The sequence below is a fragment of the Lampetra planeri genome, chromosome 12, assembly GCF_965212315.1.
Source record: "Lampetra planeri chromosome 12, kcLamPlan1.2.h2, whole genome shotgun sequence".
Lineage (NCBI taxonomy): Eukaryota > Metazoa > Chordata > Hyperoartia > Petromyzontiformes > Petromyzontidae > Lampetra > Lampetra planeri.
Genome location: NC_136118.1, coordinates 10,910,827 through 10,928,708, shown reverse-complemented (window position 1 = coordinate 10,928,708; position 17,882 = coordinate 10,910,827). Strand labels below are relative to the sequence as shown.

The following is a 17,882-nucleotide window of genomic DNA, read 5'->3' as shown; positions in this document are numbered from 1 at the left end:
TACATGAACCTTGAGCAAAACCTTGACCCAAAGCTGTCACATTCACCACTCAACATGTGTTTTTATGGACCCTGCGACTTCTACAATGAAGTGGAAATGTGGAACGAGTGGGGCTTGGTGTTGAGAATCATCCACAAGATGGACATACACATTGCATGTTTTATTGTCTTTTAATTCAAATTTCAGCCTACAATAGAATGCATTTCAAATGCACCTCAATGCATTTTAAAACCGTAATTACTACCAGTGGTTTCAGCTAATTTCCCAAAACCAGTATAACATTTTTAAAAATCATACTACTTTTGAGATATTTTATACGCATTGAATAGTGATCACAAACATCAACCTAGCTATTTTGCATTCAGTCACAAATCTCAAACGTGTTCAACTGAAGACTTACAATAGCAGTTGCCACGTTATTTTATAATTTTACATAGCAACTGTGGAAGCCTCGAGTGACTGCATGGGTCACATGAATCCATTGCAAGTATACAAATCGAACAGATTCTTAACTAAATTAATGGTGCATGTATCGAGAGCTTAAGAATCAACATCGATAAGTCGATGTACCGTTACACCACAAATATTAATCCATGAAAGTATGAAATCCGATACATTTTAATTGGTAATCGTCATTCAAAGGCACTTAGTCTTTCACTAACCTTAAGAAAATAATTTGTAAACAAGATGAAACCCAAATGTATGAGAACAGTTAATCAAATCCAAGTTCCAAGTGAAAACATTAATATTATTTTATTTTCATCCTGGCTAAATCATTAACCCACTTGGAACACCTACCAGAACGAAACCACGTGTTAAAGTGAGCAGTGGCAATCCCTTTGGCACGAATACACCACGTGTAAGTCGAGCATCGTAAAACTCCTTAATGCCCGAACATTGGTTGTGTTGTTCACATCCCACAAGTCTTCTAGCCTCGGAACTCTTTGGACATCTAGCACCGCAGAACCAAACGCTTCAAACATAGCCAATCAAGCACCACCGTCCAAGAGAGCACCTTGAACAGCAGGCCAAGCGAAGTCAATGCAAGGGATTTGCAGGAAAGTAAATCCCCAGATCGCACCACTTTTTATAGTCTGTTTGCATTTAAAACAATCATGATTTTCCGCATTCCATTGGATTCATAATTATTGCCACATTGTCACCCTGTTAAAAGGATGGTCTGCATCAGTGCCTGACGACCACAAGAGTTTATTGCTATTTCAACACTTCCACGTGTAAATAGCTTTGTGCTTCATTTTAGAGGCATGTTCCTTTTGCTGTCGTCATGGAACTAGGTATATTTGCACCGACACAAATACCCCCCCCCCCCGTATAGACTCAACAGACTGTTGGGGCAAGTACTGTTAGCAAAGCAGCTACAACAAAAGAGCCATTCCCGGTTGTCTGATCTTATCTTGCCGAGTGGAGGATAGGTTATCCAGCACCATGCCCAGGCTGCCTTGGCCTCCCCAGTGAGACGTTACTCACACCAGGTTCTCATTTGAGGCTGAGTCGACCTAGGGGAGGCCCATAACTGGTTCAGATAATCCACACTTTTGTTGGCCATGAGCAGGAATCGAACCCGGATTGCCGGATTCGTAGGTGCAGCGCACTATGCACCGTACCACAGCTCCCCACATATACACTATAGATTGGCAAAAATATGAACATACAGCAATATAAAAATCAACACAACTGCTCATTTGCCACCTAAAATCATCGAAGCAGCGAAGACAAAAAGGCTGAAAAGCAGCAGTTATTACTGGCCACATGTATCCATTTCAAATGGGAATTCAAAAAGGCGAAACGCTACATCTTCCCGCCAATTTGATTTGAAAGTGACCTCCATGGTCCAAAAGAAGGCATGTCTCTCTTTATGGCTATTCTCCTGAAATGGGACACGATACAGGCTGGGGAAGAATTCACAACGTCTCCGGACCAAATTAGGCAATGTTGCGCATAAATCATATGAAAGTCACTTCACTTAACTCAACCAAGTTAATCATCCAGCATTTTCCCAAATGTATAATGGAACGACCTATGATTAAACCACATGTAATGTCTCTGATCTCTTGAGCAGAGTAAGTTGGAGCCTGCATCGAATTTGGATGAGTGATCACCACGAAAGTGGTCATCGGGCTTTCAGGCTACGTGATGAGCAGTAGCCGGCAGTGCTTTTTCGAGACTTTTTATCCTACCACATATACTGCCCCAGATTTCACCAACCTACACTAACAGTATGATCAATTACCCTCATTATCTGCATGGCATGGAGAGGTCCTCATCCACCAGTTGATTTACAAAAGAGTTGTACATAAACACACCATGTATATTGCTTGAAATGAATTGCTTAATGGTTTCCTTTCATCTTCTCATAAACATTCAATATATTACAGTTTATTTTATGAATGTACAATGCTCTGTGTAATAAAGTCAAAAACTTTAAAGTTACAAAAGGCCGCTAGAGCAGTAACTCGCACCAAAGAAATCTAAATGTTTAATGAGGGGCATGGTCGTGGGATAGATAGGGTGAAAGTAACGTCATTGTTTTTGAGTAAATTGAACCAAATTCTTCATGAATAGTGTGATGCATATCTAAGGTCTTCGTTAAAGTATGGATGATAAAAACATTAAAGTGGCCATTCTTTGCTGCAGCTTTTCACAAATATATCCCAATTGTAAACTAATCGCAAGTCTTTTCAACTTTTCCTCGACAAATCTCTCTATGGCCATTAACTATTCATCAGCATGCACAACAAGTATGTATGAACTGATAAATAATATTAAAATAATAACAACCCTTTGTAAACCCACCACTGGATGAAGGCCTTACCGTGAGGGTTTTTCTACCATATTTCACCACATTGGTCGGTGCGGATTGGTTCAAAGGAAGAGGGGGTGGGGTGCAGATTATATATCACTCATCGCTGATGCTAGCTGTGGCCTTAAATAAAACACTGGTTTCCAGGGTGCACAGTGCAGTAAGCTAATCATTGAATGACTGCTCCACCCCTGAAAAAAAGATATAAGAAATGTGAATTTCACCATTTATTATTCAGCAGACTTCGAATGATTGGATTACCAGGATAGGAGTTGCAATGTCTGGATTTGAGAGCTGTTGGGCTCTTCCTCTGTAAAGTAGCTGTTCCTGTGCAAGTCTCTAGAGCTTAGGGCGCAGTGAGCCCACCACTGTCTTGATGGAGCACATCTCCTGCCACCAGGATGGCCGCTCCAGTACACCTGGTCCCTGCAGCATGGTGCTCCACAGGTTCTGGTAGATCTGGTGGACAGAAGAGACCATTGGCAATGAAGGCTCTGGTGGAAATGATGGAAATAATGAGGCATGAGCTTTCCGTGAAAGGCTTAAGCAACTAGTTGCGATTGTTTCGATAATTGTTTAAGTGATCTCACTGAACAAATTGGAAAAAAAACATACTTAGAAATTAAACGTCCTGGGATTATATGAATTGTAATAAATATAATGAAAGTCGCGTTTATTTGTTAAGAAAATTGTTCGCAAGTGAGCGTCTACTATAGTTCTCATTGCCTTGTAAAAACAGTTAATTTGAGTGGGATCATTCCTAGTTTTAAACAAAGGAATTAATAAACTGTCTGATGTGCTAATTTTAAACAAGACATTTGAATTAACAAGCATATATAACAGCAGAGAAGAGGCGCGGATGATGACCTGTCCATCAGCACGGCCAATGGGAGAGTTGAGGATGAAGTCTGGAGGTGCAAAGACATCCACTAATGCCACAGCTTCATTCTTTAACTGCAAAACACAAGCCAAGGAGTAGTAACAAACATTAAAGAGATAACCATATGCCCTACTGCCCTGCACACATTTCAAGAACTCCACGACAAGCAACTAAAATACACTGAATTGACACTTGTTAGGATCTTTTGGTTCTTTCGGTAAAGTCACGTAGAAGGGAAATAATAAAAATAAAACATAATAAAATACAATTCTCACGACGTTTCGGCCACAACGCAAGCAGCCGTGCTCAGGTGAAGAACAGGTCTGTCGGAAAGACAGCGTCTAAATGAGTCTGAATGAGACGCTGTCTTTCCGACAGACCTGTTCTTCACCTGAGGACGGCTGCTTGCGTTGTGGCCGAAACGTCGTGAGAATTGTATTTTATTATGTTTAATTTTTATTATTTTATTATTTCCCTTCTACGTGACTTTACCAAAAGAACCAAAAAGATGAATCCCTGCAGTCACGACAGCTTTAAATCGAAACTTGTTAGGATGCCACACATGCAAAATGTTAATGTAGTTTGAAGTAGTATCTGAGATTATAACACCCATCAACATGGTTCAGTGTGTCTAGTGTAGGCGCTGGTAAAGTGCACAATGAGAAAGCACCTGAGCACAAAGGCGGACGATTGAGTTCCTTATGAGCTGCAGAGGAGCACTGCCAATGAAGTAGCCTCCTGTAACGGCAAGCAAAATATAATTGAAACGAAATTTCGTGAAAGATTAGAAAAACACTTCCTAATCATTGACAGATATCCTCCATGAAGGCATACAAATCTCATTTTTTTTTTATCCTGGAGAGGTAATTTTGCCAAGCCAAAGAGATTATTGATCTGTTAGAATACTGGGGTTAATTTAACGAGAATTTCAGTGGAATCTGAATGCTCCAAGGACATCCAGGAACTTTTGGTTAATGTATCATCTGGAGAAAGGCTATGCCTACAACACAATGCCAGACAGCTTTTACAGCGTGCAGTAAAACAGATGAAATTGGATGCAAGAGCAAAATTTACTACAATTATGAATAATTAATGTGTCTAACGTTTTCCTATAGTGATGAGAACAGCATTCATCATTTTGATGAATTCTAGAGACAAGTTCATCTTAGATGCACTACAACTACGGCCCTGTATCTGTCCGTCGTGCTCCACTTTTAAAACACTAAAACTTATTTTCAGTGGCCAATGTACGCAAGCCTAACATTCCATATCGTTCTATAATATCTGTAGTGTCAAACACGCAGAGCACCATAGAGCCCCCTTTGCAAGAATGCCATTAGAGCACTGCCTGCTATGCAGACACAGATGACATGAAGCTGCCAAGGCCCGCACTGGACAGTGAGGGATGTCAGAGGGGCGGTGACATGCGTGGTACCCTGGTAGAGCGTGGCCGCATGCTTCTCCAGGCTCCAGAGGCCATAGAGTGCAGCCAGGCGGTGCAGCACAGGCTGCAGACCTGCCGGTACCGCCGGGTCGTGCACCAGAGTGTGGAACCGCTCCAGCACCACGTGCTCCACAAATGCAATCGCCAACGAGCGGCAGTAGAACACCTGTGCATAACAAGTGAAATGCAAGTTCTAACATGCACCATGGCTGCAGACAGATAAATTAGCTTCATTAACAGAAATGTAAAAGTCCACTGCAGCCGAGGGTAGCGCAGTGAAATTAATTGTTGTAATCTGCTTCTATGCTCCCGCGTCTATGCTTATCGCCTTCACCGATCCACACTGACCGGCGTGGTATAACAAGGTAGAATGTCCCCAACGATCCACATAAAGTAGTGAGGCCTTCAATTTCGATTTAAAGCTTTCGTGACTGCATTCAGACTCTGTCTTCTCGACAGACCTGTTCTCCACCTGAGGACGGCTGCTTGCGTTGTGGCCGAAACGTCGTGAGAATTAATTTATTATGTTTTATTTTTATTATTTCCATTCTACGTGACTTTACCGAAAGAACCAAGAAAATAGTGAGGCCTTCGTGCAGAAGTGGATTGACAAAATGTCTGTTCACCAATCTCTCAGTATCATCGGAGAGCTGAACTACATCGTTGATATACTTGCAGTGATGCGTTATTATTGTTTCACGAGTGCACGTGCACTAAGTAGAGCGATTAATATTTATAAATTACTGTGCATGCTGTGTGCTTTATGAAATAAAAAAACACATGACAATCTCTGGAAATAGACACATGTATATAAAACGCGATCAATGCAGTAAACAACACCGCATGTAGTAAGATGTCATGAGGTTCCTGGGGGGGTGAATGTTAAGTTTCTGTTCTGCAACAGCACCTCCTGTTGGTAGCCATGTGCATGTTCATATTTTGGTCATTTCGAACAGAGGTTCCCAAACTTTCTCAATTCACGACCCACCTGAGTAACACCAGGTAATTTTCTGGGACCCGTGCCCAGTGAGACAGTGTTGGTGGCTGGTGACTTCTAAGTCAGACGAGAACAAACCCTTGCCAAGTGTCAGGAAGCAGCTTTGCTATGCACGAGTTAAATCGTGGATAATCGCATATGATAGGAATGAAATAGTGCCGCGGATAATAGTTGCGAGGACTCCACTGATAAAATAAGTTGCGAGGTATAGGGCCGCGGATGAGAGGAGTTCTATAATTGTAAATGCAGCCTTTGAGCCACAATGCAGCCTTTGAGCCACAATGCAGTCTTTGGGCCACAAGTGATGGCATACGTGCCTGCGAGTTGTTCCTGGCCTCAAAGTCAGAGCTGCTCGCCGCTCTCTCGCGCTCGTACTTGCTGGTGCTCTCTCGGAGCAGGAAGCAAATCAGCCACTTGTACGCCGCCAGAGGAACTGCAATGCAGCAACACAAACAGGCATGTCACACGGGTAAATTGTAGCGGCAATGTGTTCACAAAGTGCAAACTACATAGCCTTTTGAATCGTTAATACAGTACAGTAAAACCTTGGATTGCGAGCATAATGCGTTCCGGAAACGTGTTTGCAATCCAAAGCACTCGTATATCAAAGCACTCGTATATCAGTTGTGATCACGTGACGCCCGGCAGACAAAGCATATACACGTACTACTCGTATTGCAAGACCTCGCTCGTTTATCAAATTAATACTTATTTTAAAAAATTGCTCGTCTTGCAAAACACTCGCAGGCCAAGTTACTCGCAATCCAAGGTTTTACTGTATATCGAATCTTTCCCGGGCTGAAAATGCAACATTTAAATGTTTTTTTCAATGTAAAATGTACACTTCAATTGAACAAAGCTGATACATTTCTCTTACTGGACGAATCAAGACATTCTTGTTCTGTTTTAGCCGAGAACTTTTGTTGCAGGATACTGATGCGGTCTCTGAGGAAGTCCACCGAGCCAGTTGGCGACTGGATGTCTGTTCGTGCAAATCATAAAACACTCAAGTCACACCTTCTCACATCTTCACATTCACATAATTTGATGAATTGTCAATATTTATGGTCATGATTCAAGAATCAATTATTTACAGTTTTTGTTTGAATTTGTCGTTTGTGTTTCATTGTTGGAAAATGTTGTTAACTGCAATACCGTATATTTAACACTAACAAAAATTTATTACGAATCACATCTATTCAACTCGCATACATATTATTTGATCCATTTAATCAATGTACAAATGTAATTTCATTACCGAATCTAAGTGGCCTGACATGCCTACAACATACAGACATTTTAAAATAATACAATAAATGAAAACAACTAAATTAAATCACGACGTTTCGAAAGCCACATCACTACAGTGATTTTGCTGTGGCGTGTTCCACCTGAAGAAGGAGGCTTGTGTTGCTTCCGAAACGTCGTGATTTAATTTAGTTATTTTCATTTATTTCGTTACATTGTTTACCTATGTGACTTTACCGAAAAAAACAAAGAGTATGAATCCGTGCAGTCACGAAAGCTTCAAATCTAGAATTTTAAAATAAACCAAGTGGAGGCACAATTACATGCACATGGTGACATCGCTAGTTCCCAGTATGCATCCGACTGCCTTTTCTGCATGCACAATGCTCCATTTTGCTTGCTCATGCACATTCCTTATTCCATTACCTCTCAGCCTGTCCCTCACCTACCATCTCCTTGGACATACACAATTCCCCCTATCAGCTCACATTCATTGTGATTTCCCTAAACTCTCTCGCACCTGCTGGCTTCCGATTGACCCAGGACATGAGGTAGTTGCTGGTCTGCTGCAGGAGGACGTTGTTCTCCCCCTCGTACGTGCAGTTGGGATCGTTACCATCCCGCAACTCCCCCAGCCGGTTCACTGCGGCACAGCACACAGTCGCAAGGGTTCCAAGGAGAGCACATTTTCCCGGAAACTTTTCATACAGCACCACAATACTGCCTTGTATATATGCGTGTTGAACTTCTTTCACACCGTACGTAGGCAACCATGCTAAATGGCTCAAGCCATTATTTCATGAGACGTTCATTGAATCTTTAAATAAAATGATAATCGTTTAATGTTTCAAATATTGTTCGATCAATTATTTTAATTTTCCAATGTTTGCAGCAGTCATTTTACTCACGACACTTTTGAAAGGTGGGATGTCACATATCAATGGGCTCTCTTCATCATGATTAGCCATGGCCAATCTAAGGCTGGATGAAAGCCTCCGCAAGCTCGTTGCCATACATCAGGGTCCCCATCTGCCAACCACTGGGGACTGTCAGGGATGGCAACGGGACAGTGATATTCAACACATCGCGTGAGGGATGTGTTGACGATTACGTAATCCCATGCAAGTGGAAACTATTGTGAAATCAGCCCTTGGCCCACTGTAAATCAAAACATATCTTAGCAAGGCATGGCTTAAATAGACTGCCCACGGGGAGGATTATTTTTAGTGATAGGGGTGGAAACACAGGGGTGGGTGTAGAGGACAAGAGGAGTCAGGAGTCATGGGTGTAGAGCTCAGGAAGGGCCCTCACTGGCCAGGTATCCATGGCCTCCACAGGCCTCACGGCTCTCCTGGATGGCGTCTCTTGCGGTCCACGCCGACAGGGCCTTGCTGCTACTTGACAGAGCATGGATCTCACGGCCTAGCTCACTCTGTCCACGCCATGGGGTCACATTTGTAGACGAAAGATGGGATATCCAGTGATTAAAAAATATAACCGAAACGAATAAACACTTCAAATGCGTATACATATATCCATAAAGCAGTTCATTTTAATATTTCCATCAAATTTATTTTTGGACGTGAATTTCTCAATCGGAAAATCGTAACAGTAGACTCCTCGTGTTTGGCATGCAACATTGTTTAAAAAATTAATTTAAATCGTTAAGTAAATAAATAGACAAACTCTACCTGCCCTTCACTGTTGTCCTTCTGCATGATCCCCATCTGCAACTCTGCATAGTTGAAGAAGAGCGTTTTGGAAAAATGGTTCAAGGCGTAAGTGGCAGCCAGAAAGGGAATGAGCCGCCATTGCTGTAAAATGTAAATAAGAATTGAATAAGAAAAACATTCAGTGTAGGTGAAATGCTGCAGGGGGTTAATTCATGTGAGACCACTGAGTAAGAACCACTGATAATCCTGGGTCTGAGCTTTAGGCAGTTATCCAAGTTGAAATTAATTCTTGTCCACAGTGAGTTTGAAGGTCTCAGCCCAGTCACATATTGTATTTAAAGTCGGAGTGGTTTCCCATTCTATTTAGCATGGGGTGGTGGTCACATCCCATCTACAGCCCTGAGCCAGTGGTGGAAATTCTTCATTTCCAAAGGACAACCACTTTTGGATGTCCCTACAAATGGGTACTCATTTTGATGTCCCAACAGAGAAGAAATGCTGTGTCAACCTTCAACCAGGATCTGAACTTGCAACCGCCTTTCAATTACGAAAAACCAGACACCCACAGATATTAAGAGAAACATAACATGCAAATTTGGATTTGCATATTTTCAAAGAATAAAATATATAACAGCAAATACAAAAACATGTATATCTAGAGTTGTGGATGGATATTTACGATGCATGTTTAAGCTTATACTGTGTGAGCATGTAACGCAGCTGTAGACCATTTACCTGAAGTTGGTACTCCAGCACAGGGATTTCCTGGTTGTCTGTGGGGCCAAACTGGTGTCTAGCAGCTGAGTAGCGAATGCTGATAGTCATACATATCTTGAGGTTGGTCACACCCATGCCTGTTATGCCCACACGACCGCCAGACAGCATGCCCAGGCTGGCACCGAAACGGCGCTTGGGGTCCTAGTGAATCGCAGAACCAACACAATTCTATACCATCAAACATGAAAAACAAGTTGCAGAGTAAGCGGCTCTGCTAAAGCAGCAGATCCCAAACATTAGGTCTTGCTCAAGCTTCCCCAGCAACCATATTTAGATTATGACTGTATGTGTATGTTGAACTTATTCCACACCTTACTTAGCCAACCATACTAATCGGAGGTGCGGGGCAACTATTTATCAACATACCTTCCAGAAGGGCTCTAGAGCTCTCTCCCAGTGGAGGCCTTTCCACTTTTTAACCTTCACCTATGGCAACTGTATATGATAATCACAGTTGCCCAAATTACATTTGAGTTCAGAATAGGAGCAAATATTAACAGAGTATGTGGAATATGAGGACTGGGGTTTGAAAAAAAATGTTGTGCCGAATCATTAACATTATTCTGAGTAATGACACAAAGAGAAGCAACACATCATGCATCGTATTATTTTCAATAATTCACCTGAAATGGAAGTACTATTTAAAAATAGGTTACATTACGGTCAACTATTTTTTTGTCAGTAAACCATAGAAATAAATGGTTGCATGAAAACACATTACATCCATGCAATAAGAGTCCACTGTTATTCAGGTGACACCAACTGCACCTGCAGATACACACATGTGAATGACGACGAATGAGTGGGAATGGGCATGTGAAGGACAACTGTCATTAGATACCTTATAAGGGGTGACGTATTTCCCTTCGGGTGTCACATCGCCAGTTTTGTTTAGCAGATTATCTCGAGGAATGCGGACATTATTAAAGGAAACAAACCTGTACACAACAAACATGCAGAAATTATGTGTATACAAAACATTATCGGTGTTTGTGTATTGTATAATCATACTTTTATATTCTTAAAACTTGTTTTTAGCAAATAATGTTAATGTGGATTACTTATACAATTGCATATCATTTTGTGAGTGGAAATAATAATCTTTTTACCCATTGTCAAGTCCATTCATTCCCAGCTTCTTGCCCATGTCACCCACCAACATGCCTGGCCTGGGGAGCAAGGTGTTTGTGTCCCTGACCTACACACCATGATGACATCGTCCATCAGCACCTCAATTACCATCATTATTATTCCCATAATCACCAAATTTGACATTTTATTTGTAATATTTATAAATATTTTTTGCTCATATTATCTGAATTATCATCATACCATGGGTTGAAGCATCAATTTAGATCTGAAACAAAGCATTGCAACCCTTCGTGATAGGGAGCGGCCCAGGGTAAGTGGCTCTCATAGAACTACTTCTGAGATCCCATCACGTGACCTATGGTCCACAGTAGGGGACAGCACTTTCCCACTCGGACAGCCACTGAGTAAGGCTTCTTGCATGACAGCCAAACCAATAATTTTCATTCTCAGAGCTTGAATTTATCCAAATTAAGTGCAGACAAAATATGTTATGCCATGCTTTTTTTGTGAAGTCCTCTTAGAGCGATAAAATACATTTAAAGATATTTTGTTGAATTAACACAAAACTCCATTACCCAATAAATTGTCTCCCACCCACCTGCACCACGAAGGAATGTAGCCCATGACAATGACCGTCCGGCGTGTAGAGTTGTGCAAACACGACTGCGTGCGTTGCCGTTTTTCCCAAGTTCCCAACCCAACACTTTGCGGCTTCAAAGTCCGGAGTGTTGATCACAAACTCCTGTCAGGGCACGCAAAAACTTTGCAACAGGGCACTTCAATGACAACAGATGCATCCCCGCCATGTGTTTGCAGACATGGTTCCAAGTGTGAAAATATTAATATTTAGAAACAAGCAGCATTATAATGTAAGTTAGTGATGAAAATAAGATGAAGGTTCCCCAGACAAGCACCAACATGATCACTGTGCACTTCAACAACTTTGAATAGCGCTCCACAAGGTGATGTTTCTAACACTGTATTTTTGAACCTCCCTTTTAATATGCATAATATTAAAATAATGTGCGATGGTATAATGATTTATGTAATTAGTAATACATTGGATATGTTAACAATTATACATAGACTTACACTCATGCGTATGAAATTCACATGTTCATAAAGAAGGCTAATCACACTATTTTGTAGCTTCATCAGAACCATTTTATTTCTTAGAATACAGCATAATGTACTTGCTAGTGTCTATTCAAGGGCTCTCTAAAAAGCACGTGATGGCATAATAGTATCGCATATTATAATACTGCACAATACAAATTCTGGGGTCTGCTTGTCCATGCTTGTCTACTCTTATGCATGCCTGTCCAACAATCTGCTTTGGCTGTGTCTTACTTGTTTTTTACGTCACAATAATTTCCCCCAGTTTGATGCCAATTGCACTTTTGGCCTCGTAAGACGAAGGATGCAATCAAATCTCTTGCAGAGCAGTGCAACCAGGCTGGGATTTCGCCAAATTTAGTGTAGGACTAGATTTTATGAGATGGGTTAATGTGCAGTCCCCAGTGAACAAGGCAGATAACAGTCAACACTCTACATTCAAGAATCTGTTTAAATCACAGGTAGCAGCTTGGAATTGAACCGGGGATCTCAACAGTTCTCGCTCAGTTCTCTGAGCCAGCTGGTCACATAATTGTCCATTCTTAATGTGCTGTGAGGACTTCACCTGTGTTTTAGGGTCATAGGTGGCTGTTGTTCGCATGGCCTTGGTGTTGCTGCCATGGCTCAGCTCTGTCAGTGCAAAGCAGCCAAAAATCTGTAACAAAGACGTATTTTACATGACATTCATGGCACGTGTCATTACTTCACATCACTATTATGTTACTCGGTGTGCAGTGAACTTTCAATAATTAAGCAACTTTCCAAACTTGATTGAAAATCAGAGGAGGTATTTCAAGAAGACCTCACTAGTTGTGTTATGTTTCTCCAACAAATTCCTTTAACACCATCATTTACTATAATGTTAACATTAAAGAAAACTTGGAAAGTGCTCATTCGTATCTCCGCTCACCTCCATTGAATCTGTTTTGCGGACAAATTCTTCATGTCTCTCTGATCCTGAGTTTTTTACAGTTCCACCAAACATCTAAAGAGATATCACAAGAGCACATTCAGGAAATGGTTCAAAGCAGTGATTTTAAAACACAAGTGCCAGCAACTCAAGACACGCTGCTCGTTGTGCTTGGTTATGAATCGTATTGTTACATAATTTTTTATATTATAATTAACAATGGATTATGGTTGAAAGAAAACACAATGGAATTGAACTATAGCAAACATTTTTATTATAAAATACAATGAAGGCTAATGCTTAAATTGGAATGGGAAAAATATAACCGTGGAAACTGGTTCTGTGAAGGTCAAAGTTTAACAGTATTAGCAAACAGTGATAATTAATAACTACCACGAGTACAAACAGCCCGTAGAACATGACGAATTTCCCAAGTGTTATTCATTCCTCGGCTAAGATAGAGCAAAACACCATCAGAGATGTCATGCAATAAGTCAAACTTACTGGCCGATGGTTTCATGAATAATTTTGCAAAGATTACGTTTTCTATTGCAAAAGTGAAAAACAAACATATTTGGAAAGGAATTTATAATGCAAAGTGCGTGGCATGAAACACACATATACTGTACTTTGTCTAAAGTGATTACTGCAATTCTAAACTTTGAAAAAGCCATGACCTTTAGAATGGACTTTCATCTCTTTGGTATCAACGTGGCAGGCTCGCTGAAATGCCGAAAAACTGGAATTAAAAAAATAGAATTGAAAGGCATTTCTTTGAAAATAATTCCACATGATTACCAACATGTAATTAATTCCACATAATTGCTCATCAGACTGAAAGCTAATGACATTTTCCTCAAGGAAAATGAGGTTCTGTGGATTTCAGCTGAGCTGAGATGTGATAAGACCAAAGATAAAGCGTTTTTCAGTTAAACATTAATGGCCCGCCAGGATAAGAAGAGGGTGTACATTGTGTGTGCGGCATGCATGAAGCAAGGTTCATATCTTTTTTTCCCATGTCCACTTCACAGCAAGTATTTACACACACAGAAATGTATACATACAAACGGTATTATCATGGACAAATTCTAACAATAAATATAATTTACAGACCATGATCAATCCACCGTTGGACAAAGCCCTCCTAATGTCATGACGGTAATGGGGGCTGTTTGACCTTACTTCACTATGCTGGTCAGTGCAGGTTTGTGAAGAATGGGTTCCCAGGACAGGTTCAGATATCACTTGCTATTGACGTTAGCCTAACCTGGGAATATAGGTGGCCATGTTCATAGCGCAGTTTGCTAACCACTGTGCCACAGCTCCACCCCACTAACAATATCCTAAAGAGTTAGGTGTACTCACTGTTCCCAACACTAATGCCCATATAAGCCACGGACACAAGAGATAAAATGTGAAACATATAGTGACAAGGAAATTAATGATAATTTCACATGTTATTGCATTTAAGCATCATGAAACTAGCCAATTGATTAGTAACACGTTTATCCATTTAGTTAAAATAAAAAAAAATCTAAATCTACAGCCCTTTATTAGTCTGTCATCCACTGGTTTATTAAGGCTTCCCCATGCTGTGCCAGCCTTGGGGTGTTTTATACTTTACTTCACCATGCTGGTCAGTGGGGTTTGACAAATTGCTGAAGGGGTACGCACCAGGGTCGCAAACAGGTACCCGTACCCTACCTGATACCCAGCTATCCGTACCCGGCCGGGTATCGGGTAGGGTACGGGTACCCGATTGCGACCTCTGGGATGAAGCCATGTTGCAGGCACGGGTGTGTTGATTCTAGGAACTTGAATTGTGAGAAGAGACAAGACGTTGGGAAATGAGTGACAAACGGTTACTCACCAGTGACTCACGGTCTACCCGTACCCGTACCCGGCCGCACCAGGGTACGGGTAGCCGGGTATCGGGTAGGGTACGGGTATCCGATTGCGACCTCTGGTACGCAACACCGTTTAAGATACCATTCCCATGAACGGGAATGTAACTCAGTTTTCTGGGTTCATGTTGAAGCGCGCAAACAACCGTGTCACCGTTTCTCCCCATCCAACGGGTTATCCCCTGACATTTGTACACTGAACCAAAATTACTGTTGTCCACACATTGGAAGGGACGCACGCACCTGTTTGCTGAGCTGGTACTTGGGGCAGCTATCGTGACCATACATGTTAAGGCACTCGTTCAGGGCCACTATCTTCAAGGGACACTGCAGCATATCCTCCAGGGGCAGGAAGTCGTACTCAAAGAGACGGCGGCATTGCAGGAAGGTGAGCTCACGCTTGCGCTCAATGGGCACGTCTTCACCGGGCCGCTGTGCAAAGAGTGGGTCCTTCTCCAGCACAGAAAACACCAGTTTCTACACACAAGCATAAAAGGGAACACCACCAGTTCGTATATGAGACAATGTCATACCGTGTTTTGTGAACCCACCACTAAGTTAGACTAGGTGGCCTAAATGACATAGCACTGTGGCACAATTGCCTCGGTACATTTGTAAGGGAGCTTGAAAAGTCTGACTAACTCATGTCTGCCCACTTTTTGTAAGTGTACAACCCTTTTGTCATTCCACTGCTGGATGAAGGACTCCCCACGAAATGCAGGTCATGCTGGTCAGTGTGTGTTATTGAAGGTCAGGAGCACAGTACAACGGATTTTGCTGTGCTACTCTGTGCTGCCTACAACTTAGCACAGCTCCGCAGACACCGATGATAACCTGGCGTGCATTGTGGCCACCTATCCAAGCACTATTCTGGCTTAACTCCTGCTCAGCTTCTGAGGGCACTCCGTGGGATGTTGTCATAGGTCATGGGTTGGCAACCTGTGGCTCTATAGCCGCGTGCGGCTCTTTACAGATTACTTAGTGACGTAATTCACATACATTGCGGCTCTTGAAATATTGAGTTTTATACCGAATTCGAAAAAGAAATGTTTCTTCTTATTATTTCGGTTGCCGACCCCTCTCAAAGGCTAAAGCTCGGCATATTTTTATTTGTCGAGAATGGCAACGTTCAATTATTATCCAGTGTCTGCAAACTTTTTTCCTGACTGCATTAACAAAAAATAACATTTAAACAAGGCACCCTGAAGTGCAGAATTTCCTCGCTGTCCAAGAAGAGGGCCATCTGCCTCCAGTCGAAGGACGCCTTTGCACGATACGAGTCCAGGGGCCCCCTGGGCATGGCCGGGAAGAGAAGTCCATCGTCTATGGCGCTCGCCATGCTGCAACTCCACCACACACGCACTGCAACACGGGGGACACGGATGTGTAGTGGCCCGAGTTAAAATCAGACTCAACAAAAGGGGAAAAACCATCAATAGGAACAAATATCGGCACATGATTAAAAAAATACATCACAGGAACATGACGTACTCGAAAAACACAACAGTTGGCAGTTGTGGAACATACCTGTCCCACAAGGCCAATCGATTGATTTTGATCACTTTGATGTTCTATATAAAACTCATTTATTTAAATTGAGAGACATCCAGCAGACAGCTGAGTGCGGCTTGAAAACATATTTGTAAGAAATCACAACTCAAGTGTTTATTCACAAACTCCCAGCGAAATGTCGTCCTGTGAAATGTTACGTTATCCAAAAACTAGCGGTGTGCTCGAGAAACAAAAAACATTATTCATTTGGTGGAGGGTGGACGATACACATTGGCATTTTACTCACTCAAACTGATCCAAACATATTATCATACCTGTCAACCCATACGATGTACCCGTATTTTTGTAAAGGAACATTTCGTTTTTAAAATGTCTATTTGTTTGTGTTTCTCCCTTGTGATGGGACTTTGTAGGATGAACGTTGAGATGTATAAGGGACACGGGGTGATCAATAATAATCTGGAATTGGTCTGTAATAAGGTAGGGCACTGATAAGGGGTTGACAGGTACGCATGTCACTGAGAGAGGCTCTCGTTTTAATTGAGCCGCTAAACAAATGCCGGCTGACCGTGAATGTCGCGGGGCAATGTGGATGGTGCGTGGATCGTTGCCTTTGCGGCTCAATCGACGATTGCAGGAGGCACTCACCTGTGCAAGGTGCACGGTGGCCACGTCTCCACCCCAACCTCGGCGCTTGCTCTTTGGTATTCGGCACTCAACGGGCACGAGCAACCTGCCCTCTCTGTGGGAGTAGTGGTGAGGGGTGGTGGTGAGGGGTGGTGGTGGTGGTGAGGGGTGGTGGTGGTGGTGAGGGGTGGTGGTGAGGGGTGGGGGTGGTGGTGAGGGGTGGGGGTGGTGGTGAGGGGTGGGGGTGGTGGTGAGGGGTGGTGGTGGTGAGGGGTGGTGGTGGTGGTGAGGGGTGGTGGTGGTGGTGAGGGGTGGGGGTGGTGGTGAGGGGTGGTGGTGGTGAGGGGTGGTGGTGGTGAGGGGTGGTGGTGGTGAGGGGTGGTGGTGGTGAGGGGTGGTGGTGGTGGTGAGGGGTGGTGGTGAGGGGTGGTGGTGGTGGTGAGGGGTGGGGGTGGTGGTGAGGGGTGGTGGTGAGGGGTGGTGGTGGTGGTGAGGGGTGGTGGTGGTGGTGAGGGGTGGTGAGGGGTGGTGGTGGTGGTGAGGGGTGGTGGTGGTAAGGGGTGGTGGTGCTGAGGGGTGATGGTGCTGAGGGGTGGTGGTGGTGAGGGGGGTGGTGGTGGTGAGGGGTGGTGGTGGTGAGGGGTGGTGGTGGTGAGGGGTGGTGAGGGTTGGTGGTGAGGGGTGTCCACACCGCGACACGAGATTAACCCACCGGGTTTGCTGCTCGCTCTACCGTCCGTGCTTCCCGTTCTGGGTCTCGCCGCTCACGACGTCTCCGCGCACTTTTTGTTGTAAATGGTTAAAGCGGAGCGATGACCCACAGTACAGTCCAGGGGGCTGGTCGGCATTTACGAAACGCGAACGCCTCCCCCCACCGCGGA

At 43.0% G+C, this 17,882-nt stretch overlaps 1 protein-coding gene across 1 annotated transcript; it reads right to left on the bottom strand.

Annotated features, from left to right (window-relative positions):
- Positions 1-151: 151 nt before the first annotated feature.
- Positions 152-17,869, bottom strand: ACOX3 (acyl-CoA oxidase 3, pristanoyl). The gene is made up of 19 exons (XM_078599525.1): positions 17,714-17,869; positions 17,023-17,116; positions 16,064-16,224; positions 15,106-15,339; positions 12,959-13,033; positions 12,614-12,703; positions 11,531-11,674; positions 10,950-11,038; positions 10,682-10,778; positions 9,799-9,981; positions 9,082-9,204; positions 8,702-8,822; positions 7,911-8,033; positions 7,020-7,124; positions 6,460-6,575; positions 5,137-5,311; positions 4,372-4,439; positions 3,689-3,775; positions 152-3,280 (listed from the first exon to the last, which is right to left on the bottom strand). The coding sequence occupies exons 3-19, from the start codon at positions 16,199-16,201 to the stop codon at positions 3,161-3,163; spliced, it is 2,088 nt and encodes a 695-aa protein (XP_078455651.1). The 5' UTR covers positions 16,202-16,224; positions 17,023-17,116; positions 17,714-17,869; the 3' UTR covers positions 152-3,160.
- Positions 17,870-17,882: the final 13 nt, after the last annotated feature.

Coding starts and splice junctions, on each gene's coding strand:
- ACOX3 (XM_078599525.1), bottom strand. CDS start 16,201: ATGGCGAGCGCCATAGACGATGGACTTCTCTTCCCGGCCATGCCCAGG. Junction 6,576..7,019: donor AGAATGTCTTGATTCGTCCA/GTAAGAGAAATG, acceptor GCTGCATTGCAG/TTCCTCTGGCGGCGTACAAG. Junction 5,312..6,459: donor AGGCCAGGAACAACTCGCAG/GCACGTATGCCA, acceptor TGTTATGCACAG/GTGTTCTACTGCCGCTCGTT.